At 44.2% G+C, this 25,547-nt stretch overlaps 2 protein-coding genes across 9 annotated transcripts in view; one reads left to right on the forward strand and one right to left on the reverse strand.

Annotated features, from left to right (window-relative positions):
• LGALS8 (galectin 8) overlaps window positions 1-21,985 on the forward strand; it is a 46,307-nt gene extending 24,322 nt beyond the window's left edge. For 4 of the 7 annotated variants that reach the window (XM_045087347.1, XM_045087345.1, XM_045087344.1 and 1 more), the window contains exons 2-11: window positions 3,995-4,144; window positions 12,970-13,058; window positions 13,995-14,205; window positions 15,900-16,019; window positions 16,695-16,751; window positions 17,492-17,518; window positions 17,645-17,767; window positions 18,241-18,329; window positions 19,082-19,247; window positions 21,788-21,985. In XM_045087347.1, coding sequence (XP_044943282.1) covers window positions 4,103-4,144; window positions 12,970-13,058; window positions 13,995-14,205; window positions 15,900-16,019; window positions 16,695-16,751; window positions 17,492-17,518; window positions 17,645-17,767; window positions 18,241-18,329; window positions 19,082-19,247; window positions 21,788-21,937 — 1,074 coding nt within the window. In that variant the 5' untranslated portion in view covers window positions 3,995-4,102 and the 3' untranslated portion in view covers window positions 21,938-21,985. The remainder of the gene's footprint in view (window positions 1-3,994; window positions 4,145-12,969; window positions 13,059-13,994; window positions 14,206-15,899; window positions 16,020-16,694; window positions 16,752-17,491; window positions 17,519-17,644; window positions 17,768-18,240; window positions 18,330-19,081; window positions 19,248-21,787) is intronic. The other 3 variants (XM_045087349.1, XM_045087348.1, XM_045087350.1) reach the window with 3 other exon arrangements.
• Window positions 21,986-24,387: 2,402 nt separating this feature from the next.
• Window positions 24,388-25,547, reverse strand: part of HEATR1 (HEAT repeat containing 1) — a 49,946-nt gene continuing 48,786 nt past the window's right edge. For both annotated transcript variants that reach the window (XM_004774798.3, XM_013046968.2), the window contains one exon: window positions 24,388-24,693. In XM_004774798.3, the coding sequence (XP_004774855.2) occupies window positions 24,605-24,693 (89 nt within the window). In that variant the 3' untranslated portion in view covers window positions 24,388-24,604. The remainder of the gene's footprint in view (window positions 24,694-25,547) is intronic.

Below are 25,547 nucleotides of genomic sequence, written 5' to 3' on the forward strand. Positions count from 1 at the left end.
GTTTGCCATATGTAGTTGTAGGTTTGTTGTGTCCTTGGGAGGAGGTGAGCTCTGGATCTACCTATGTGGCCATTTTGAACCATCTTCTCTACTAATGTATATTTTAAATCACTATTTCCTGCACTGATGATCCAAAATTACTTATTTATTTTTTAATTTTCAGTGTTCTAGAATTCATTGTTTATACACCACACCCAGTGTTCCATGCAATACGTGCCCTCCACAATACCCACCACCAGGCTCACCCAACCTCCCACCCCCACCCCTTCAAAGATCTCAGATTGTTTTTCAGAGTCCATAGTCTCTCATGGTTCATCTCCCCCTCCAATTTCCCTCAACTCCCTTCTCCATCTCTCTGTGTCCTCTGTGTTATTTTTTTATGCTCCACAAATAAGTGAAACCATATGATAATTGACTCTATCTGCTTGACTTATTTCACTCAGCATGATTTCTTCCAGTCCTGTCCATGTTGCTACAAAAGTTGGGTATTTGTCCTTTCTGATGGAGGCATAATACTCCATAATATATATGGACCACATCTTCCTTATCCATTCATCCATTGAAGGGCATCTTGGTTCTTTCCACAGTTTGGTGACCGTGACCATTGCTGCTATAAACATTGGGGTACAGATGGTCCTTCTTTTCACTATATCTGTATCTTTGGGGTAAATACCCAGTAGTGCAATTGCGGGGTCATAGGGAAGCTCTATTTTTAATTTTTTGAGGAATCTCCACCCTGTTCTCCAAATTGGCTGCACCAACTTGCATTCCCTCCAACAGTGTAAGAGGGTTCCCCTTTCTCCACATCCTCTCTAACACACATTGTTTCCTATCTTGCTAATTTTGGCCGTTCTAACTGGTGTAAGGTGGTATCTCAATGTGGTTTTATTTTGAATCTCCCTGATGGCTAGTGATGATGAACATTTTTCATGTGTCTGATAACCATCTGTATGTCTTCATTGGAGAAGTGTCTGTTCATGTCTTCTGCCCATGATTACCTGTTCTGTGTGTGTTGAGTTTGAGAAGTTCTTTCTAGATCCTGGATATCAGCCTTTTTTTTTTTTTTAAGATTTTATTTATTTATTTGACACAGATCACAAATAGGTAGAGAGTCATGCAGAGAGAGAGAGAGAGAGGAGGAAGCAGGTTCCCTGATGAGCAGAGAGCCTGATGCAGGACTCGATCCCAGGACCCTGATATCATGACCTGAGCTGAAGGCAGAGGCTTACCCTACTAAGCCACCCAGGCGCCCAGATATCAGCCTTTTGTCTGTACTGTCATTTGCAAATATCTTCTCCCATTCCATGGGTTGCCTCTTTGTTTTGTTGACTGCTTCCTTTGCTGTGCAGAAGCTTTTGATCTTGATGAAGTCCCAAAAGTTCATTTTCGCTTTTGTTTCCTTGGCCTTCGGAGACATATCTTGAAAGAAGTTGCTGTGGCTGATATCGAAGAGGTTACTCCCTATGTTCTCCTTTAGGATTCTGATGGATTCCTGTCTCACGTTGAAGTCTTTTATCCATTTCAAGTTTATCTTTGTGTACGGTGTAAGAAAATGGTCAAGTTTCATTCTTCTACATGTAACTGTCCAATTTTCCTAGTACCATTTATTGAAGAGACTGTCTTTTTTCCACTGTATATTTTTTCCTGCTTTGTCGAAGATTATTTGACCATAGAGTTGAGAATCCATATATGGGCTCTCTACTCTGTTCCACTGGTCCAAGTGTCTGTTTTTATGCCAGTACCATGCTGTCTTGGTGATCACAGCTTTGTAGTAAAGCTTGAAATCAGGCAACGTGATGCTGCCAGTTTTGTTTTTCTTTTTCAACATTTCCTTAGCAATTCTGGGTCTCTTCTGATTCCATACAAATCTTAGGATTATTTGCTCCAGCTCTTTGAAAAATGCTGGTGAAATTTTGGTCGGAATGGCATTAAAAGCATAGAATCCTCTAGGCAGTATAGACATTTCAACAATGTTTATTCTTCCGATCCAAGAGCATGGAATGGTCTTGCATCTTTTTGTGTCTTCGATTTCTTTCATGAGTGTTCTGTAGTTCCTCAAGTACAGATCCTTTACCTCTTTGGTTAGGTTTATTCCCAGGTATCTTAGGGCTCTTGGTGCTATAGTAAATGGAATCGATTCTCTAACTTCCCTTTCTGTGTTTTCGTTGTTAGTGTGTAAGAAAGCAACTGATTTCTGTACATTGACTTTGTATCCTGCCACCTTAGTGAATTGCTGTATGAGTTCTAGTAGTTTGGGGGTGGAGTCTTTTGGGTTTTCCATATAATGTATCATGTCATCTACGAAGAGAGAGTTTGACTTCTTCATTGCCAATTTAGATACCTTTTATTTCTTTGTTGTCTGATTGCTGTTGCTAGTACTTCTAATACTGTGTTGAACAAGAGTGGTGAGATTGGGCATCCTTGTCCTGTTCCTGATCTCAACGGGAAGTCTGTGAGCTTTTTCCCATTGAGGATGATATTTGCTGTGGGTTTTCATAGATAGCTTTTATGAAGTTGAGGAATGTTCCCTCTATCCCTATACTTTGAAGTGTTTTAATCAGGAATGGATGCTAGATTTGTCAAATGCTTTTTCTGCATCAATTGAGAGGACCATGTGGTTCTTCTCTCTTCTCTTACTGATTTGTTCTGCCACATTAACTGATTTGCGAATGTTGAACCGTCCTTGCAACCCAGGGATGAATCTCACCTGGTCGTGGTGGATGATCTTTTTAATGTGCTGTTGGATCCTATTTACTATTTGCTAGGATCTTGTTGAGAATCAGTGTCATCAGGGATATTCATCAGGGATATTGGTCTGAAATTCTCCTTTTTGGTGGGGTCTTTGGCTGGTTTGGGGATCAGGGTAATGCTGGCTTCATACAAAGTCTGGAAGTTTTCCTTCTGCTTCCATTTTTTGAAACAGCTTCAGGAGAATAGGTGTTATTTCTTCTTTGAAAGTTTGGTAGGATTCCCCAGGGAATCCATCAGGTCCTGGGCTCTTGTTTTTTGGGAGGTTTTTGATCACTGCTTCAATCTTGTTACTAGATGTCGGTCTATTCAGATTGTCAATTTCTTCCTGGTTCAATTTTGGAAGTTTATAGTTTTCCAGGAGTGCATCCATTTCATCTAGTTGCTTAACTTATTGGCATATAACTGTTGATAATAATTTCTGATGATGTTTCTCTTTCCTTGGTGTTAGTTGTGATCTCTCCCTTTTCTTTCATAATTTTATTAATTTGAGTCTTCTCTCTTTTCTTTTGGATTAGTGTGGCCAATGGTTTATCGATCTTATTGATTCTTTCAAAAAAACCAGCTTCTAGTTTCATTGATGCGTTCTACTATTTCTCTAGTTTCTATCTCACTGATCTCTGCTCTAATCTTGATTATTTCCATTCTTGTGTGTGGAGTTGGCTTAATTTGTTATTGATTCTCCAGTTCTTTAAGGTGTAGAGATAGGTGGTATATTCTGGATTTTTCAATTTTTTGAAGGGAGGCTTGGATGGCTGGCTATGTATTTCTCCATTAGGACCGCCTTTACTGTGTCCCATAGGTTTTGGACCGAATGGTCTTCCTTCTCATTGGTTTCCATGAATTGTTTAAGTCCTTTGTTTTCCTGGTTGATCCAAGCGTTCTTAAGCAAGGTGGTCTTTAGCTTCCAGGTGTTTGAGTTCCTTCCAAACTTTTCCTTGTGGTTCAGTTCCAGTTTCAAATCATTGTGATCTGAGAATATGCAGGGAATAATCTCAGTCTTTTGGCATCAGTTGAGCCCTGAATTGTGACCCAGTATGTGGTCTGTTTTGGAGAAGGTTTCATGTGCACTCAAGAACAAAATTATTTAGTGTGCACGTATACAATGAAAGAATTGGGGTCACAGCTTTGATTGTAATATCCTATTATCTGGTAGATATAAGTAAAATAATTTGTAATTTAAATTAAAAATGGTTAAAAAGAAAAATAGTGCATGCTAATTTTTCTTTCTTTTAATTTTACACAGGGCAAGAGCATCAGTTTCAATCTGGGAAGCCTTTAAATGAAACTTGCTTAAAGTCTTAGGTCCTACACAAAGGAGAGACCTCAACCAACATTAAGGTGGAAAAGAGTGATGTTGTCCTTGACAAACCTGCAGAATATCATCTATAACCCGGTAAGTGATTGCTATACTTTTTATCTGTGGTGGGATTTAGAGCAAATCCAATTGGATACTAATTGTCCATTGCTGGGGAGAAGAGAACATCAAATTCAGTAAACATATGGAAAGGGACTGTGACAGGGACTGTGGTGGAGCTCAGTCTAGTGGAGGACGAAGTCACGGTGACAATACAGGGTGGTGAGGACGTGTTCTGAATGGAGAGCATGGGGGTACAGTGCAGGGAAGCCAACTTTGGTGGTTTTGGGAAGATAGTCACAGGACATAATTTTCAAAGGAAAATTGATTCATTGCTCTACAAATTTTTAATTTTCTTTTTTCATTAGACCTGGTTCCTTTCAAATACTGTTTCGTACTTGTATGGGGAAAAGGTCAAAAGCTAGGGGGAAGATGGCGAAAGAGAATAATTAGGATCTTGTGGTCCAAGAGCCCCAGTGACTGCAATTGCTGGAAGTTTCAGGAACATCCTGGGAAGTAATGAACTTGTTTTAGTTTTATGTGGTGGCAACAATCTTTAGAAATGTCTGGTTTCCACATATCTGAATCTGAATCCTGAATTTAGGTCTGAAGTAGAGTTGCTGCTTTTCTTTTGTAACCATCCTCCTAGGAGACTGGTGGGCAAGAGAGACAGGGTATGAGTCCTTGAAGCAGGTAAGCCAGTCTCATTAGTGTTTGTGGTCCCCTTTTTTTGTTACTTACTTTCTAGTTGTAATTCTCTTTTATCCAGGTTTTGATGTCATTGTGCAGAGCAGGGACAACCAGCACTCAAGCAAGTTCCATTTTAGAAGAAATAGCCTTAGTAGTAGGCGTCCTTTAAAAAGGAAGACCGAGTTTGAAGTCATTGAAACATTTAAAATGATTTTCTGTATCTTCAAGTTAAAAATATCTCAAGGTTGGGGATGCCCAGGTAGTTCAGTTGATTAAGTGTCTTGATCTCAGCTCAGGTCTTGATCTCAGGGTGGTGAGTTCAAGCCCCACACTGGGCTCCATGCTGGGCGTGGAGCCTACTTAAAAAACAACAGCAACAACATCTCAAGGTTGTAGATGGACTTTCTGCAAAGATTAAAAAAAGAAAAGAAAAGAAAAAAAAGCTGTCCACAAGGGTGCCCGGAGTACAGTCCTGGCTCCTGCCAGGAGGCGGAAGGGATGGTCTGGTGACGCTCTGCGGTTCTGCCCTTTCTGCACGAAGGTGCCTCATTGGAGTGCAATTTAGAGCCATATTTTAGACTAAAACCCCTGTGCACCCTGGTATAAGCACACCAATGATTCCTGTAATTTCTGGGTTTAGCACATTCAGCTGAAGGGTCGAAACAAGAGTACACTGACGTTCATTTCCTGCCGAAGGGCCCAGAGACAGTGCTGCTCCAGGGCGGGAAACAGCCAGGGTGTCCATGTGGCCTCGCTGCTGCTCTGAAGGTAGTTTATGGTGACACATTCCTCGACAGTAAAGATTTTTGGCAGATACTTTCTTTTCCTTTTTTTTTTTTTTTTTTTAAGCTTTTCTGTTTTGTAGTCTGTTTTCACAAGCAGAAAAGGGTAGAGATAGAAAGATTGACCTGAATAGCAAAAATGACATTTTGCTGGGGCAACACGTCCTACTCTTGATTTTGGCTCAGGTTGTGATCTCAGGGTCATGAGATCGAGCTTTGCGTTGGGCTCTGTGCTCGGTGCAGAGTTTGCTTGGGATTCTTTCTCTCCCTACTCCCCAACCTCCCCCATGCCTTTCTCTATTTCTGTCTCTCAATCTCTCTAAAATAAGTAAATCTTTAAAAAAAAACAACATTGTGCTCCGTCTTTAACTTATTAAAGAAATATTCATAGCACCAAGTGCTCACACTGCTACGCTCACTAACAAAATAACTGTAGTGCAAGAAAATAGTTCTTGTTAAGTCTAGGTTGTACAGTATCCTAATAGATTGACTTAGAATCTCTAATTTACTTGGCAGCCTCTATTTCTTTTACCCGTTGTGTTTTGAACAGTGGAAGGGCAGCTAGCTGTAGATGGGAGAAGAGTTTAAGCAGCGCAGACACTAATGTGTTCGTTGACTTATCAGGAAGACACAGAAACTACTGCCTTTTAATTTTTCTTAATGTTTCTAAAGTTTCCATCCACTGTGGCAGCAAATTCTATCCACATTGTCTTCTTGGCAAAAGCAGAGTGCACTGTGTAACTGTTCTGTGTGCTTTCTCATACCTAATACATTTCACTGATTGCTGTTTATGCAGTTCTTAATCTGTGACCGAGTGTGAGCTGGTTAAGACGCTCTTTAGCAGTGACACACACTGGCGGTTAACATTCATTCCACCTGGTGCCAAAACACGCTTCCAGTCTCCTTGGGAACCTCGCTTCCACATTTAACCTTCTCTCCTTTGTATTCTGAGTAGCCCCCTTTCTGCCTTACCACTGAATCTTAAAACACACAAGAGTAAAATCTTTTTTTAATAGTTTTTTTTTTTCTAAGATTTTATTTATTTGACAGAGATCACAAGTAGTCAGAGAGGCAGGCATGGGGGTGGGGGAAGCAGGCTCCCTGTTAAGCAGAGAGCCCAATGCAGGACTCAGTCCCAGGACCCCGAAATCATGACCTGAGCTGAAGGCAGAGGCTTAACCCACTGAGCCACCCAGGCGCCCCAAAAGAGTAAAATCTTAACCTCCATGGTCTCATCCAGCCCCATGTCCTTCTTGTTCTCCCCTTGCAGACTAGTGTCCTGAGACGGCATCGGTTCTGCAGTCTTCATTCCTTCACCACAGCTCTGCCCTCTCATTTTTTTTTTAACTCTTAATTTCCTCTTTGTCTTTACTAGTCTTGTCTTTTCCATTTTTTGTCTTTACTGATCACTGTTAGACCTTCTGAGTATGTACACAGTATGTGAGCAGTTCTGGCATTTTACCTAATGCTCTTAGATGCTCTGCCGGCCTTTCCGGACTGAGCAGTTTATAACTAAACTCCTGTCTCCCTCCCCGAATCAGCTTCCCTTTTGCGGGTTTCCATTTCTTTCCATGCCTTTCTGCTGTTTAATTATGCCTCCCCCCATGCCGCCAAGCCCTGAATAGTTTGAGGATAATCTGTGTTCCAAATTTAATTTCATTTATGTCAAACCCAGTGGCTTTTCCCTTTTTTATTAGTATTTTTAAAATCTAATGATAGTATGCGTAAATCATTTTTAAAAATTCAAACTGTATTTAAGGGTTACATTAAGCCATAAATTTTCCTTCTGCCCTGGTCCTTGGTTCCCCTCCCTGAAGACAACCATATTTACCAGTTTTTTGTATATCTTTTCTGAGAATACACATGAATATCCCAGAGTGTGTGTTGTATCACTTTTGTTGATCCTGTTTCTTCACTACAGACCTCGTTTTGTGGTGCTTCTCGCAAAGTGAGGGTCTGTGGCAGGTCCACGTCAGGCCTGTCAGCACCATTTTCCCAACAGTGTTTGCTCTCTTCGTGTCTATGTCACAGGTTGGAAATTCTTGGAACACTTCAGACTTTTTCATTATTATCATTTCAATTCCAGTGATCAGTGATTACAACCTGCTGAAAGCTCAGATGATGGTTTGCATTTTGTTAGCAGTATTTTTATTTTTTACTTTTATTTTTTAAGTTTTTTTTTTTAAAGATTTTATTTATTTATTTGACAGAGATCACAAGTAGGCAGAGAGGGAGAAGCAGGCTCCCCGCTGAGCAGAGAGCCCAGGACCCTGGGATCATGACCTGAGCCAAAGGCACAGGCTTTAAGCCACTGAGCCACCCAGGTGCCCCTGTAGCAGTATTTTTAAATTAAGAGTACTTTTTGTTTTTAGTGCCATTGCACACTTAATAGACTGTGGTATCATGTAAATAGAACTTCTTCCTCCACTGGGAAACAAAACAGCATATCTAAAGAGCTTTACTGCCCTCTGCACTTTACTGAAGTGGTCCGGAAGCTGAGGCCACAGTCTCTCCGAGTGTGCCTGCATAGACACTGCTCTGTGTGCTGCTTCCCCGGTGAATGCGCTTTGGAGATTTCAGTACATGTGGCACTGCCTCGCGTATCTTCCTGGCTGCACGACTGGCCCGTGGTATGGGTGTACTGTCGCTTATTCCGCCAGTTTTCTTTAAAGGACTGTTGGCTTTTGTGATGATTCCATGAAAATACCATCAGTGCTGTGTGGTACAGCCTGGTGTATGCCTCAATTTTATAGGGTCAGTCTGTAAAAGTGGAATCACTGGATCAAAGGGCATGACCCCCCTTTGTTATCTTTTCAAAAACCTTCCTTATTTATCCATGTTAAGAATTTTGGAAATTGACCTCCTTGATGTGTCTAGCTGACTGGGCTCTCTCTCCTTTCTCTTCCCATCCCCCCAGTCGAGGTCCCCGACACACACACCCAGGTGTGATGACTCACTGGCACAGTCCTACTCACGGCTGTGATTTATTACCACGAAACCATACAGAGCAACATCACTAAGGGAAAGGCACCTGGGGCGAAGTCCAGGGGAAACCAGGTGCGGGTTTCCGCAGGCCCTCCCCCTGTGGGCTCCCCTGGACCCACTGAAACCCCCCAGCAACAAGCTGTGCATGTGAAATGCCTCCCACCGGAGAAGCTTGCACATGGCTTGCAGTTTAAGTACAGGACACCACCCTTAGCCGTGTGGGTGGTGGGTGCGCTCCCCAGATCCAAGTCCCTAGACCCCAGCCAGGGCCAACCTCGTCAGGAGGCCTTGCAGCGCTGGCAGTCTGTGAACTCCCTTCTGCATAGTCCCTCAGTTTACAAACCATTTTATAAACCTTTGCCCCAGCTTTTCCATTCTCTTAGGTTTCATGCCTTGATACCTTCAGTAACCCTCTCTTCTTGGACTCAGAGCATGAGTCCTGGCCTCTCAAATCCCGTGTGGTCCTTGTATCCGCTATTCCTTTCGGTGTATGTGCTCTTAGCTGTTCTCCCAACCCGTCACACTAGACATGTTCAAAATGATACTCCTCTTCCTTCTGAAATTGGTTTCCTCCTCAGTTTTACCATGTTAGATGGTGGCCCTCTGTAGATCGTTCCCTTGGAAGTAGTTCTTGTGTGTGTCTCTTCCTCCCTCCGTCTCCCCATGTCTGCTGCCATCAGCCTCGCTTATCCTTATCTCTGGCTCCCTAAAGTAGCCACTCTCCCCGTGAATGCCCAATGCTCCACTGTGCTGTTCCCAACTGGACTGCATCCCCAAGCCCTGCTTTCATGATCTCATTCTGCAGTCTGACCCTCTGTCTTGAACTCTCCCCCACCCCCATTTAATTTTTTCAAAGATTTTATTTGTCAGAGTAGAGAGCGAGCACAAGCAGGCGAAGCAGTAGGCAGAGAGAACAGCAGGCTCTTTGCTGAGTAAGGAACCTGGGACTCTATCCCAGGACCTTGGGATCATGACCTGAGCCAAAGGCAGACATTCAACCGAGCCACCCAGGCATTCTGTACTGCCCCCTTACTGCCTATGTCTGCCAGATCTGTTTCATCTTTTCCTGCCTCTTTGCTTTTGTAGATGAGCATGTCTTCCTGAAATGGCTTTCCCCTCCTAAATGCCAGCTCATATCACACCTCCTTAGAAACTGTATTTGGGCAACCTGGAGCACCGATTTGGCCTCTTCTGCCCTATATTTGAAGGTGTTGAGCTTCAAGCTTGCAGCTGCAAGCACAGGAGCCAGTCTGAGCAGAAAAGGCATTATTCACTGACACCCAATAGTTCTGAGAATCTCTAGCAGGACTGAAGAACCACACTTGGCAACTACAGAGTCACAGACAACTTGCAAAGTTGTGCTGTACGACTGTTACCCCTCTTCCCCCAAGATGGTCCCCTTGCACTGGCAGCTCCACCTGGACCAGCTGTGCCTCCGACCCCAGGGAGCGCTGCCGCCCACCTGCCAAACCAGCACTCTGATTCTGGCTTCTTGCCCTGGTTCTGACTTCCCGTCCGGGGAGGTTCTGGCAGTCCCAAGTGACGGGGATTCATCCCATGCCCTTGCCCTTCCCTGCAGTCTGGATGAGGTTGAGGGAGGATCTTCCAGATATGGGAGAAGACTGTGATTCTGAACAGCCAGAGTATCCCATTTCCACGGGGCTCCGACTTTTCCCCAGCTGCGTTATAAGCTCCTCCCGGACAGGACTCGCGTACTTCTTTTAACTGCAGCCGCCGCCTAGGCCTTTGTGGGTAGCAGACATCACGGAAGTAATCCTACAACAGGTAGAGCAGGTTGAGACAGCTAGGACGTTCCGGCAGGTAACACTAAACCCAAGTATGGCTTCGGCTTACAGTATTGTCTCCAGTGTGATCAGAACTGGCTTTTAATTTTTTTACATAAATTATTCATGAAACATCCGAAGCCTGACATTTGCCTGCAAAACAATACCCTTCTCCCTTTCTGCAGAGTGCTGAGTTCAAGGAGTGGGCTGCAGAGCCTTTTGTGTCACTCACACCGCCCCAGTCACCTGAGTATGACTGACACCATGGAGGGCGCTTTCCTATGTAGAAAGTGTTCATGCAGACAGCTGAAACAGCAGATGGCGAAGGTGTTCAGCACTGTTTTTTCTCAGACTGGAACAATTTATTAACAACTGGGGAGAACTTATTAGCAGTGATGGGAATAGATTACTGGTCTCAAAAAGTTTCCAAACCTTAAGTTAAATATAGAATAAAAACTTGTTATAAAAATATAAATGGGGGCACCTGGGTGGCTCAGTGGGTTAAGCCTCTGCCTTCAGCTCAGGTCATGATCTCAGGGTCCTGGGATCAAGCCCTACATTGGGATCTCTTCTCGGTGGGGAGCCTGCTTCCTCCTCTCTGTCTGCCTCTCTCCCTATTTGTGATCTCTCTCTGTCAAACAAGTTAATAAAATCTTTAAAAAAAAAAATATATATATAAATGCTTATCATAGAGATCTGCAAAATATAAAAATACATGAAGAAAATTAAGATCCCATTCCTTAAGAAAACTATTGTTAACATTCTTTCATTACAGTGGTTTTTTATTTTTATGTTTATCATTACTTAATTAAGATCATACTGTGTCTAGTTCTACAGGCTTTTTTCTCACTAATATTTATATCCCTAACCTTTTTGCATCCTTCTGCATAAATACAGTTGAAATGTATATAAAATTCGAAGTCATGAAGACTGTTCAGTTGATTAAGAGGTTCACTCTGCAAAGGGTGCTGCTGGCTATTCCTGGAAATGGCCGTGGCCCAGATCAGTGTGGAAGTGTAATTCCTTCCGTATCCTCTCCACACAAAACCCAGCAACTCTGGTGTGTGGCAGTAGCCTCCTGTGCGTGTCTTGTGTTTTCTGGTGTGATGGGCTCTGTTCCTCCCACCCACCTTGCTCTCAGCAGTTGTCACGACACTAGGTGACAGCTGGCTTCAGTCATTTCCTGGTGTGCTCGGCCATCACTCGGCTCACTGGTCAAGGCAGCAGCACGCTTGTTGAGCTGCCGCTGCTCAGCTGCCGCTCCACGGCAAATGTGTGGCTTGCCGGAATCCAGTTTCTGGGCTGACGAGCACTCTCTCCTCACCATGTAACCACTGATCATCTCCTGACCCCAGTTGTGGGCGCCTAAAGGGGCCGACTGAGGCCTGCCCTGCGCAGCTTAAAATTGAGGCAGCGTCTCATGTGCTGTGAGGGATCATTGGAGAGTGGTTAAGTCTGTTGGCCCATGGAGTCTGAAAAAAGCTTCATGGAGGAGATGGCCCTTGAGCTGAGATTTTCTGTTTAGGAGCAACCAATCTACAACTACCTTTTTTTTTAAGATTTTATTTATTTATTTATTTGACACAGAGAGAGGTCACAAGTAGGCAGAGAGGCAGGCAGAGAGTGAGGGGGAGGCAGGCTCCCCGCCGAGCAGAGAGCCCAATGTGGGGGCTCGATCCCAAGACCCTGGGACCATGACCTGAGCAGAAGGCAGAGGCCCAACCCACTGAGCCACCCAGGTGCCCCTCTACAACTACTTTTATGTGCCCTCTCATTTTAGGTCTTATTTCTTGATGATTAGGGCTACCGTGGATAGACTTGAGCATTTTTATCATAACTGGAGTGAGCTTGGTGTAGAGCATGATGGCGTCTGGCCTGCTTGTCTTGCTCAGATGTCCCTGAGTAGGAGGGGCAATGGTCATGATGCAGGAAACACAGCCAGTGGGTGGGGAGGATGGTGGAGTCTGCTCTGGGGAAAGATCTGATAGTGTGTCCCAACCCAGACAGAAAGGGTGAATTCCAGGTGATAAGGGGGCAGGCAGAGACCTGGATACTGTGTTACAACCTAAGTCTGCAGACTGGACCAGGCCAGGCCAGGCGGGTTCTAGGCCTTGAGAGACCGTAGGCATCCTAAGATCACATGGTTCTGATTGCCAGCAAGAGTCTGGAAGCCTGGCAGGGAAGATTAGACACTCAGATCCCAGGTGTGGAGAAGGGACTATGTTTGGAGCCCCCTCCCCAGGCAGTAAATGAATGTTGCTGCCTCCATCAACATGGGCTTGGGGCCTTGCATGGTCTCAGTTCCACGTTCAGATCATTAGTCGAACTTTAGGGGAAAGGGAGGGGGAGGGGGAGAGAACTTCCAGCAAGTTGTTTCTTATGTTAGCAGAATTATCCTATTAAGTAGACATTTTATTTCACAAAACCCCCAGCCAAATAAAAAGTTCTATGAACGTCCAGCTGTGTCTTTCTCTAAAGAACTCCAAGATGTTTCAGATCCTGTCACTATCCTGTTTGAATAGTGACTTGGAAAATGCTAGATTCTGAGATTTACATGCATCCTTTCAAAAATGTAGTCTTTGTTTTCTATAAACATCCACTTGTTAAAATTATTTTTTCCTAGGTAATCCCCTATGTTGGAACCATTCCTGGGCAGTTGGAGCCTGGAACTTTGATTGTAATACGTGGGCATGTTCCCTGTGATTCGGACAGGTAAAGCCATCATGTTAGATGAAAAAGGAACAAGATTGAACTTTTTGTGGGGAGACTGTTTTGGTACTTTGAGGCCTGGTTTTGCTTTCATCAACAGCCCAGGTGCTGAGGAGATGGGAATGAGCGGCTGAGATAAAGTTCACTTGGATGTTTCATTTTATTGCTGTAAAGTACTAGAGATCTAGTTAGCAATGGGAATCGTGGTCAGACCCCAGGGACAAGGTCAAGTTGCAGTGTAACGCTCCCACAGCATTGCTTAGGATTCCCTCTGGGCGAGTTGTCTGATGTTTTGTCAGAGTTGTTTGCTCTGATACAAACTGGATGAGGCTGTCTTGAGTTCGAGCTGGGCCAGCTCTGAGGCACGGATGACAGCAGTTTAAGTAAGAAGTGAAAGGTCTGAAGAAGATAGCCCACATGTTTCTAGGGAGTTCTGTAGAATCTAGAGAAGCAGGCCTCTTCCAGCTCACGGTTCTGCTGTCCCTTGGGTTGGGTCCTTTTTCTCATGGTTAGTGGCAGCTAGAAACCTAGCCCTCACACCACGTTTTGGGTAGCTGGGTGGGTGCCTGTGGGGTTTGGGGGGAGTGGGCAGGGGAGGGGAGTGGACAAAAGACAGATGCCGGCTGACTGGGGCCATTCTCAGGAGTCTTCCCTGAGCATCTGCACCTCAGTAGAACCTCCGGTACCGGAGGGCACCTGCCTTCCAGGGAGGCTGGAAAAATGTGGGCTCTTGCTCTGCGTAGACAGGGCCCCAGCCCCAGCCCAGGGCTCTGCACTGAGGAAGGAAAGGAAGATTCTGTAAGAAGGTATTTAGGCCACCTGGGTGAGTGACAGAGGATCAGTCCTGGGTCTCTGAGGCTGGAGTTTTGTGCTTGCTGGGCTTTCCCCTGCAGCCTCCTTCTGGGCTCCCACACGGCCCTTTGCTCCTTGCTCTCGCAGGTTCCAGGTTGATCTGCAGTGCGGGAGCAGCGTGAAGCCGCGTGCCGACGTGGCCTTTCATTTCAATCCGCGCTTCAAGTGGTCTGACTGCATCGTGTGCAATACTCTGAAAAATGAAAAATGGGGATGGGAAGAGATCACCTACGATGTGCCTTTCAAAAAAGAAAAATCTTTTGAAATTGTGATTATGGTGTTGAAAGATAAATTCCAGGTAGGTTTTGGAGAAAGAAGATGGAATCCTCATTAATGACCATAAGCACCCAGGGCAGCTCTGCACGTCCATGAACTCATCCTTTGTTATTTTAACTCCGAGAAAAAAAAGCAGCTCCAGCCTTTGGCTTGAAAGCACGGGCCAGGGGAGTACCTGAATGTGAGCTGGGGCACACCTGTGTCTGCCTTTGGTGTTTCATCGGAATATGTGTCCAGGGTAGCCAGGCCTTTTTATTCGATCCTATTTCTGCTAGCATGACTGAGCTTAGATCCAAATCAGCACAGCATCCTCTAACTGGGATAGTAAACCGTGATCACCGTGACCCAAATGTGGGGCATCCGGAACTCACAGATGAATAGGGAATCAGAGTTAAGTCTCACCACAAGTTCTTTAGGATCATGAGATTTTAGATGCAGAGGAGTTCGTAGAAGTCCTACGCATAGTAAATACCAGCGCTGGCTCCAAGTGGTAAAGACCCTGCCCATACTAGCATGTAGGGGTGAGGCAGAAGGTGGCCCTGGAGGCTTTGGACAGGGCGCACTGGCCTGCAAGCCCCATGGAGCCTCGAACCTCCCAGACCTGAGATCCACTCGCCTTCGAGGGAAGATTCCCCATCTCTGGTGCTGGTCCTTTCTGTCCTTCGGGATATGCTCCCAAGACAACGCCCCTGAATCGCCCAGTTGCCATTTATCCCTCCCTTGCCTGGCTTTCTGAGCACTTGTGTCTACAACTTTCTTTAAAACACTCCTTCCTGGGACGCCTGGGTGGCTCAGTTGGTTAAGCAGCTGTCTTCGGCTCAGGTCATGATCTCAGAGTCCTGGGATAGAGTCCCGCATCGGGCTCCTTGCTTGGCAGGGAGCCTGCTTCTCCCTCTGTCTCTGCCTGCCATTCTGTCTGCCTGTGCTCGCTCGCTCTCCCTCTCTCTCTCTGACAAAATCTTTAAAAAAACAAAACAAAACACACTCCTTCCTGTGCTGCGGTGCCTTCTTCTGGTTTTCTTTTACCCAACCAGTGGGATTTTAAGCTCCTGGAGGTCGGGGAATGGTCTGCATGTGGCCTGTGTTCTCCTGACATTCCCTGTCTGGGAGGGAGGGCCGGGGAGCCGAGTGGTGTGGGTCCCTGCTGGCAGGCCTGGTGCTGCAGGATGCTCGGGAGTGACTTTCTGGTCTCCTCCCAGCAGCAGCCCTTGCCTTGAGGGTGAGCCTTTTCCCACTTACAGTAGGAATTGAAGCTAAACTGAGTAGCTGGCCCATGTGTGTTCATTCAGCAGACACAAGATTTACTGAGCGCCTGTGGTGTGCAGGGTGTCTTCCTTAGAGTGTGGTCCTCTAGGACAGCGGGCGGGGTGGCAGGCTTGCAGGACGAGGGGATCGGGCGACTTTGAAGCCCAGTGTCTCATGTACATGCACGGGGACACACATGCGTATGCACATCTGTATTCATGAATGCGTAATTTGTCGGTGGACGGGGAGGGTCCATGGTTGTTCCTCAGAGGAAGTTAAGAAACATTGCTAATATTATGGATGCTTCTAGTCAGTTTGGTCAGACATGGAATGTACAGACCTGTGAGAGAAGACACTAAACCCAAGTAAACATGATTTAAATTTGGATGCATTAATAAATGTATTAATTGGTTTTTTTGTTCTGTTTTTTTTTTTTCTGGGGGTGCTGGGCTGTCTTCTCTGTCCATGTAGGTGGCTGTAAATGGGAAACACATACTGCTCTATGCCCACAGGATTAGCCCAGGGAAAGTAGACACTCTGGGCATTTATGGCAAAGTGAATATCCACTCAGTTGGTTATAGCTTCAGCTCGGTAAGTACCCTTTCACCGCTGGGCTCTTCTTCGCTGATGTCTTCTGATGAAACGGTAGGAAATATCTTTAGTGTCTTCTGTTAAGGTAAAAATTCTGTAAATGTTTCCGTCATTAGTGTATTAATTTCTTGGAAGTGAATCTTTCAGACTGGTAGTTTGCTATGTCTGGGCCAGGGCTTCAGTGTCTGTAGGATCTCAAATTTTGTATGGCTCTGACAACAACAAAACCCAAAACCCAAAACAGTGACTACAAAACAAAACAAAAACCCTTTTTAACAGGGGCAAATTCCTTGACACAGGAATATAATGGAGGATTTGTCAAAGATCAGTTCCTAGAAGTAGAAAGTCTGAGTCAAAGGTATTTGCATTTTAAGTTACAACTGATAGCAGCTGGAGGGCTGGCGAGCTCACCCTCCAGAAAGCTTTCCAGGAATGTTACAGTCTCGGCAGCCATGCCCGCTCGCCCACATTCTTCTCGATGCTCATTCTTAGTCTCTGTAATGCTTGCCAGTCTGATTGGGGGGGTGGGGGGAGGACCCTTACGTTAAGTACATTTTTGGATTGTAATTTTCAAGCATATTTTCATGTTTAGTACTATTTATAATTGTTTTTGATATGTCAGGGAGGGTTGTATTTAGAATTCTGATGGATGTTAAAAATTAATCTTATCTTCAGGATTTCAGAAGTACCCAAGCATCTACTCTGGAACTGACAGAGATAAGTAAAGAAAATGTAAATATTACATCTTTTAATGAACTACCAGTTTGAAAATGTTCTTTTAGTTACCATGTAAATCAGGTGGTAGGCTGAGTTTTTAAAAATTATGTTTTTAATGCAAAAAATTATTTTTAATATTAATAGGCTTGAAGTAAGCATTTGAAAATTAAGGCTTTTCCTTCTGTCCCAGGCCCTGTTAGTTGTGCAGATGCTTGAGCTCTCAGTGCATCTGCCCACTAGCTGCCATTCTTATGAAAAACAACACAAAACAAAACAAAACAAAAAAACCCCTCTCACTCTTAACTGTGGAAGAGAACTGTCACAGTATTTATAAGTACTGAACACAGTGCTTTGGCACATGAACTCCCACATGTATCTTCTCACTGGTAGGAACAAGTACAGTCTTTGTTATTAATGGACAAAGCGATACCTTAATGGTCTCGGAACCTGTGACCTAATAGATGGAATACAGTAGCTCAGCATCTTGGGAGCACCTTGGAAAGAACAAGTAAAATATGTCTGAAGTTCACGTGTAGTCCTACAAAAAAGTAATCTATGCCAGAGGATAGAGGCTTCAGATGACCAGGGCCATGAAGCTGTACCCCCAGCCTGAGCAGCCAGTTGCTCACAGCTCCACACCACACCGTCAGGAAGCGCTGGCTCTGGCCATTGTAAGCAATCGGCGCTGACTGCTCACGTTAGTAAATGCATTTTTCCCTTCCAAATGTCTTCACTTTGACTTTCTCTTCCAATAGGTACTGAAGTCCGACACGCCACATTATGTAAGTATTTCTGCCCAGGTTATAACAGGGAACATTTTCTAAAATCGCCCAGGACATGAATAGTTGAAACCTTAGAAGACAGCTTCATTCCTTCCCCACCTTACTGCAGAACTCTTTCCCCAACAGCCTAGTAATAGAGGAGACATTTCTAAAATCGTACCCAGAACTGTCTACACCAAGAGCAAAGGTTCGACTGCCCATCACACTTTGACTTGCGCCAAAATACTACCTACCAGCTGTTTGTCAAAGGTTTGAAGAACCAAAAATTTTCTTAATTTTGTATAACCGATTAAGTTTGAATTAGCTGGTAATGTGTAACTTCTGCCCTCAGCAGAAGCCCCGAGCAGCCACTCTGCCTTTCTGCGCGGACCCTGGACAGAGTAGAGTCCGCTGGGCATCGTATCTCTGGGCTGAGTGTGTGTTTCTGTAATGCTCCCACCTGGGCCGCTTCCCTCAGGCAGAACGTGAAGCACGGCTGCAGGCCCCGAGCGTAGGCAACTTTCTGAGTGTGTTTGACTCACACGAGGGATTTCAGGCCCCACTTCACGTTTATTCATTGCCTCCTCTGAGACGCTTTCCTTGAGAGTTGGCTGTGAGCCAGGCGGTGCTGACCGCTGGGGCTTACAGGGGCAAGGCCTTTAACCATGGCCCCGTGTCTTCAGTTTTCTCCCATGAGGTCGCTTTCTGCAGGCCTTCTAGTGCTCACTGTGGTTTCTCTTCAGACTCTGCCGTTCACTGCGAGGCTGAACTCCTCAATGGGCCCTGGACGAACCGTCTTCATTAAAGGAGAAGTGAATAAAACTGCCAAAGGGTCAGTACCAGTTACCAGGATGAGTGCGAACACTTTCCACACGTGTCTCTTCCTGCCTTCTTCCCCTAACAGTCTTGGGAGACGGGCGCAGGCCTAGTGTCCTGATCCTCACCACAAAGGTGAGGCTGTCGAAGCAGCGGGAGGTCAGGCTGCCAGCAAGACTGCTAACGAGCTGGTGGCAGAATCAGGGACTGAAGGCTAGTGTTTTGAGCTAGGCTTTTTGTGGCCACACAGGAGGGTGGCATTTTTGTCCGGGAAGCCCACCCATGCCTTGAAGACTTGAGGGCAGCCGGGAGGTCCGCTCCACTTGTTCGGGCCCCTTACGTCATGTGACTTGGTAGAATTTCTGAAGAACCTTTTCTAGAGACATTCAAAAGCTTGAAATCCCCTATTTCCTAGAAAGCAATAGACTGAAGAACAGAACAACTGTAAACGTTGACCGAGAACAGTACTTGAGAGGGCTGCAGCCTGAAGCAAGCATTTCGGTTACTTGCTCTAACCCTTCAGTTGCCTCCCACCCAGATCTGTGGCCTCAACTCTAATGTTCAGGTTTTTTAGGTTTTTATTTTGCAAAGAGCATATTTACATCAGTGGAATGCTAACTCCAAATTTAAAACTCTACCTTCATCCGCATTCCTGAGTCTGTGTGTGCACACGTTTTGTGTAGTTGTGAAGAGAGCTCAGTTCTGATTGTTAAAATTGTAGGAAGAGCACTGCTGACTACCGGTAAATTTTCTTTATTCTCTCAAAAGCTTTAATGTTAACCTCGTATCGGGAAAGTCAAAGGATATTGCTCTTCACTTGAACCCACGCCTCAATATTAAAGCATTTGTAAGAAACTCTTTTCTTCACGAGGCCTGGGGAGAAGAAGAGAGAAATATTACCTGTTTCCCATTTAGTCCTGGGATGTACTTTGAGGTAAGATTACGTTATGGGCCAGGGCAAAGAATCCTGGGAGGAGGGATAGGATAAATGGTGTTTTAAAATCAAGTCCATGTGGAGATTGCATTTAGCTTTTATTTGGAGACTGTGCATATAAAAGGCATTCAAAATATAGTCAGTATTTTGATTGGCATAAATGGCATAGCAAGTAGAATAGCACATTGTTTGCATTGGAATTATTACTATGTGGTGCCGTATTAGTTTGTAGGAATTTTAACAGGAACCTTGTGCCTTAAGACAGATTTAGGCTAATGCTAAGTGAACCTGAGGACACAGGAACCATGAAATTGTCTGCTCTGTCACCTGCCATCTTGGTTATATGTAGCTTTAGGTGGGAGTCCTTTCTTCCAGGTTAGTCCTGTTCGTATATATTCGAGGAAAAAGAGGTTTAGACCCTTAGAACTTGAAGACATACGGTCCTGAGTCCCCCAAGTGTGTGAATATTATGGTCAAACAGCCTTTCCCAAAATGCTTCTGGATACTAAGCAGATGAGACGTGGATGCTGGGTGGCTGGATAGGTCCGCTCACCAGCTTAGGTGAAGCACTGCCTTACATAGTCATTCAAGGTCACTGATTTAGGTCATGCTTCTACATCCTACAAACAGTCACATGCTCTGGACCATTACACAGAGTTCTTAAGGACTCATCAAAAGTAGTAGTTAACAGAAGGAACATCAAGGCTGAATAGAAGATGGCAAACAGACATTCATATGTATTCGTAAGTTCCTGGTACGTGCTGTGCCAGTGTGAAGTAGTTGTAGGAGGTTCCCTGGAAGGTGTGGATATTGGTTTGGAATTCAGAACGATGTAGGAGGGTGAAGTGAAAGGTGGCTTTTCCAGATTGAGGGGATGATTTGAACAAGATGGGGGGGCGTGTAGTACAGGGGTTTTCTTGGCAGAAGTCCAGGTATAAAAGGTAACAGGGGGCTCACTGGAAGGACACAGAGGTGACTGCTCCAGAAGGAAGTGGACCCCTGGGGTTGGTGACAGGAAACCAGTGACATTACTTGTTTTTTGAACTTGACCCCAAGTTTGGTTCTGTAATAAAATGGAAAAGGACAAGAATTCTTTTAAATAATCATTTTTTCCTTTTGTTCTGTATCTCAAGAACAGTAAATACCCTCCTCTTAGATCACTGTTAATTATCTATAGTGATCGGTTTTTCTCTGCTTCAAATGCCTGCCTTTTTTAAGATTCTCGATTATTCCATTATACCATTAGTTTGATTTTAACCAGTATCTTCTGTTCCTCATTGTTTAAAATTCACTCTAACTACTACAGTCTTCAAAAAGAATTTTAGTTCTGTAAATTTTTTTTTTTTTTAAATCATCAAATCACGTTGGTATGAGCTGTTCTAGAACATCCAATGGTTGTGAGGGATTTTGTTGTTCCATGTTGTCTTGGAGGTTCTGGGTCTCTTTTGTGTGTTGCGTACTTGCGTAGCGGCAGTGTGTTCCCTGGGCCACAGACTTGTCCCGACAGTCGGTAAGGCAGCGGTGTGCTACCTGCTCTGGTACCATGTGGTGACTGATAGACTCTTCCCACTGCCCCTTCCAGGCACGAAACTGTTTTGTGTTGAGATTTTGTCAAAGGTATCTTTGTACTAGTCAGAACAAAAGAATAAATACACTCTTTGCTTCTTTGCAGATTTAGGTTTTGCCTCAGCCTGGCCCCTGGGGATGGAGCCGGGTTAGCAGCAGGGCTGCTCCTTTCAGCTCTGCTGAAGCCTTGACAGAGGGAAGACGCAGTTGGGAGAACATAGTGCAGGTTCACCGCACGGGTCCTTTTAGCGGGAGTGGAGAACAAATGGCAGAATTGTGGCTGATTGGCAGCAGGAATGTCTTATCAGAAATAGGAATTTTAGGTGTAAAGTTGAATAAAAGGGATTGGAGTTTCTTTTGGTTTTCACTGTTTTGAGTTTTAGGCAAAGACATCTCTGAAAGACTCACACTAGTCACGAATCGGAACTGAATCTTTGTCAGAATGCGAATTCCTCCGTGGATTCACAGAAGCCTGAGCTTTTGGGAAACAAATGGAGACCAAGAGGTGCTGAACTGGAAGGGAAGTCAGGGCCACGAGGCAGCTGTGCAATCCTATAGAGTGCAAAAACTTGGTTTTTGATTATAAGATTTGTCTAAGACCCTAGAGTTTAAGGCAGAAAAGTCCCAATCCAGGTCCCCTGGTTTTCAACCGTAAGCTGGAATCCACTTCTCTGTGAGTGCCAATATGGCGGCAGTTTCCTGCGTCATTACAGTATCTGAACACTGGCAGGAGAGGGGGGACAACAGGCAGGAAAGGGGACAGCAGAGGTAATGTGCTGAGGGAAGGAAGGCCTCAGGCCATAGGCACAGTGTGAAGCTCCAAGCATACTCCGTTCCCTGAGTGGGACAAAGCAGAAGGTGCGACTACCAAAGAACTTCTAAGACACTGAAGTTTAACAGCAGCAGGCTGGGAGAACATCAGTATAAAGCAAACCCAAGGGGAGCCACTAATGTTGTGTGTACTTTCCTTCCAGATGATAATTTATTGTGACGCTAGAGAATTCAAGGTTGCGGTAAATGGTGTACACAGCCTGGAGTACAAACACAGATTTAAAGAGCTTAGCGATATCGACACACTGGAAATTGATGGAGATATTCACTTACTGGAAGTAAGGAGCTGGTAGCTGATATGCTTGCTACAAAAACTGAAATACAAAATGACTTATGTAACACTGGCCTTGTTAAAATGCATCTGTTATATTTGTATATATATTAAGATGAGCTTGTATAACGTGAAGTCCTACTAGGCGTTCTCAGTCCTTGCCACACAGTGTGGCTTTGTCTAGCACAGAATAAGGAAATTTGAGGCAACAGCAACGTACAGTCATTATTCAGGTCTTTCTATTCTCTCTCCCACCCTGGCCTCTTCTTTTTTAAATCTTCACATTCAATAAGTATCTGTTGGTACAGAAGCTGACATACAGGGAGTACTTATTTTCTGTCAGCACTGTGTGGGGCCAGAAGTATACAGTGGAGCGCAATATTCCCTGTTTTCAGGCTCAGAATCTTCTGAGCTCTGACATCATGGCATTGCTTTTCCCACAGGCATTAGTCACATAAAGTAACCAGAGATAATTACTCAGCTATGAAGTCACCTACATAAACTAACTTCTGAAACTCTACTTCTCCAGCGATCACTTTCATACCTAAAGTTCAATCACATCCCATAATGGAAAGGACTGATGTTGCCTTCCATCTCACAGTTTCCTTTGGCATGATAAATACCTAGCTTTACTAGCTGTAAGCATTGCCAAATAATTTAACACTACAGAATCTGAACACGGCACAAAGATTAAGGCAAAAAATGCAGCAAAACAAAACCAATCATATTAAAATTAACTTGATGTCAGTCTCAAGGCCAATGATGTCTCGGTCAGTAAATGCTTAGTGTACCTGAATTCAGGATGAGTCCAAGGTCTGCACATACCCCAACAGAAAATTTAAGGGACAGGACTTTAGCAAAACAAAGTCAAGATTAGATATCATGACTGTTGATAAAATAGGCACTATCAGAAGGTAAAATACACAGAGACCATTGGGGCAGAGAGGGGGTGTAACAATCTTGCTTGTCCCTAAGCAAACGAACCCTGCCTTTCTTCTGCTCTAAAGCTTAGTCCCTCATCATTAGCGACAGATCAAAACACTGTTCCACTGTAAGTGATTAAAATCAGACTTGTATCAGCAGGTTAAATTATTGCATTTCTGTAATTTTTTCTATTCTTTGAAGTGAGTTGGCAGAAGTTCTTTGTACAGTTCTTACAGGTCAGATCTTGTTACAGGAAATTTCAAAGGCTTGGGAGTAAGGAGGTAAAAAAGCTGAATCAGTTTGATCATTTTATCATGTTAAGTTCCTGGGCTGAATATGCTGCCAGCATTTAGAAATATTTTCGTTACAAGTTTTGGTTAGAAATCATTTGTACCCATATACCAAAAAGACTAAAACTAGCAATCTGATTTTTTTTTTAGACGTACTCAGGGTAGAAGTTTCTGACACTTAATTCTTTTCTATTCATGTTAATTATGTTGCCTCTTGTCAAACTTTCACTGCGAAAGTTGTAGAAGGAATCCCCCAGGGTTTTGTTTTTTTTTTCCCCCTTTAAAAAGAACATCAGAGGGCATGACTAAGACATGCAGACTGTAGGCCATTCAGAGAAAAAAAGCCCACATATATTGTTTTCACTAATACCTAACCATACTTATGCTTGCTCTTTTGTTACACATGAAGGTATTATTAAGCCATAAGACAAGTTCTGTGACAGGAAAAAAAAAAATCAGTATTTTAAAAAGAAGCTGTTAGCACTTATGAATTAATCTTATTACCAAGACATTTCTTAGCTGGGAGTGCCCAGTTCTCCCAAGCCGCATCTCTGAAGCTGCAGTTTAGCCTTTTACTTCTCTGTCTCAGTTCCTCACTAAATTTCTATAACAGAGGCTTTCAAACTAAACATTCTATGGGAAGTTCTTAGATGCTTTAAATTTTTTCAAAAGGCATAAGTAAATAAAATGCCTTGAATAAAGGCAGGTTTTATTTTTTTAAGCCTTTGCTTCACATGACAATCAGATTAGAAAATGTCAAAGCTTTGAAACAAATGATACTTTCTCATACAAGTAATTCTTGGATCACCACCGGTGGAAATGCGATCACTTCTAATCCCGGAAGAGCCATGCCACCTAGTGTTTCTGGGCCCTGCCTCCACAGCCCACTGCTGTGGCACCCCAAAGACTGAAGGGTAAAGACGACAATCCTAGTCCTAAGTGGGAAATGTATTCCAAAACTAATTCCCTTTGTGGCCACACACACAAAAATTAGGGCCGAAGTGTCATGTACCCAAAATGAAAAGTATTCCAAATAGCTTCCAGTCCAAAGCGCTGCTGAGTGCGTGTCCTTGTCTTGAAGAGCTACCGTGAGATCACAACATGCACACATGTACACAGGACTCCCTTTCTAGAAAGTTAAGGTTTTACTGTCTAAATGAGGTATTTTTCACCTCTGAGTGCCCAACTTACACACAGCCATAGTATCAATAACTTCAATCAGAAAAGACTCCCAACAAATGTTTAAACAAACACAGACTGCAAACAAACACCGGGTACCATTTACTCTCACGGCCATTCTGTACAGGGGGTGGGAAAGGCTCTATGGGAGCACAAACCAGGCAGGAGTTTTATAAAGAAGTCCGTATAGGGGTCAGGGTACCAAAAGTAATATGGTACCAAACACCCAAAAATAAAAATATAAAAAATCTGACCTCTGAACAGAGGAAGAAAAAGAAACACCAAAAGCCCAAGGTTTAGAAGTAGCTCTGGAGCGGCTCTCCCAGTATGGTTTCCAGTTGCTGAATAGTCTTTTGGCACTGATGTTCTACTTCTTCACATTCATCTAAAAAACAAAAATAAAAACTGAACCAATCTTCTGCTTCAATAACCACTCGTCTAATACTTCAGGTGTTGCATCCTGTGGCCACTGTTTGGTCACCAGAAATGCAGCAGAGAGCATCGTGGAACCCCTCCTCCGCATGTCCTCTTCTTGCCTTTGTTCCCTTCTTGGTTTTGGACCTGGAAGCTGAGTAACCTGGGTCCCTCAACATAGTGGTACACTAACGAAAATCCCAAATTCCTAGTGATGCCCCTCATCCAGGACATAAGAAACAGAGGTGAATGTACTTTTAGAAAAGTAGCGAACCACTAACATGAAAAAGTATCTGTCTACTTGGCTACTCAGCCTTGCTGAGTAAGACCTGAACGCTTCTCCCTCGGGCTGCATGGTGGCACGAGTGCCATATGTCCACAAGTGCACACAGCTGGATTCCAACCCTCCTTCTACCTGTCCCACTTTATTAGGTTCTTATAAAGCCTCTATAGTTTATTCCTTTATGAGAACTGGGATAATGGCAGCCCATCGTGAGGATTAAATGGTATCCTGCATGCAGAGCATGGAGTAAATGATGACCATTACTAACAGGCAGCTCATCTACTGCCATCTTAATGGCACTAGACACTCTGCTACAATAGCCCTATGTCTGGGGACCAGGATACTCAAGGATATAAATATCTAAGGTTGATGAAAAACCATATAGGATGATCTTACCATCATAACACCAAAGTACAGGTAGTGAATACAGTGTAAATGAAGTTTCTTATGAACACCTGGTGGTCCCCTAACGCGCTCCCTCACCCTACTCAAAACAGCAACTCCGCCTCCCATGTCTGCAGCGGGAGATGCAGTGTACGAGG

Source organism: Mustela putorius, unplaced genomic scaffold (genome assembly GCF_011764305.1).
Source record: "Mustela putorius furo isolate JIRA1106 unplaced genomic scaffold, ASM1176430v1.1 tig00001118_pilon_pilon_pilon, whole genome shotgun sequence".
Classification (NCBI taxonomy): Eukaryota; Metazoa; Chordata; class Mammalia; order Carnivora; family Mustelidae; genus Mustela; species Mustela putorius.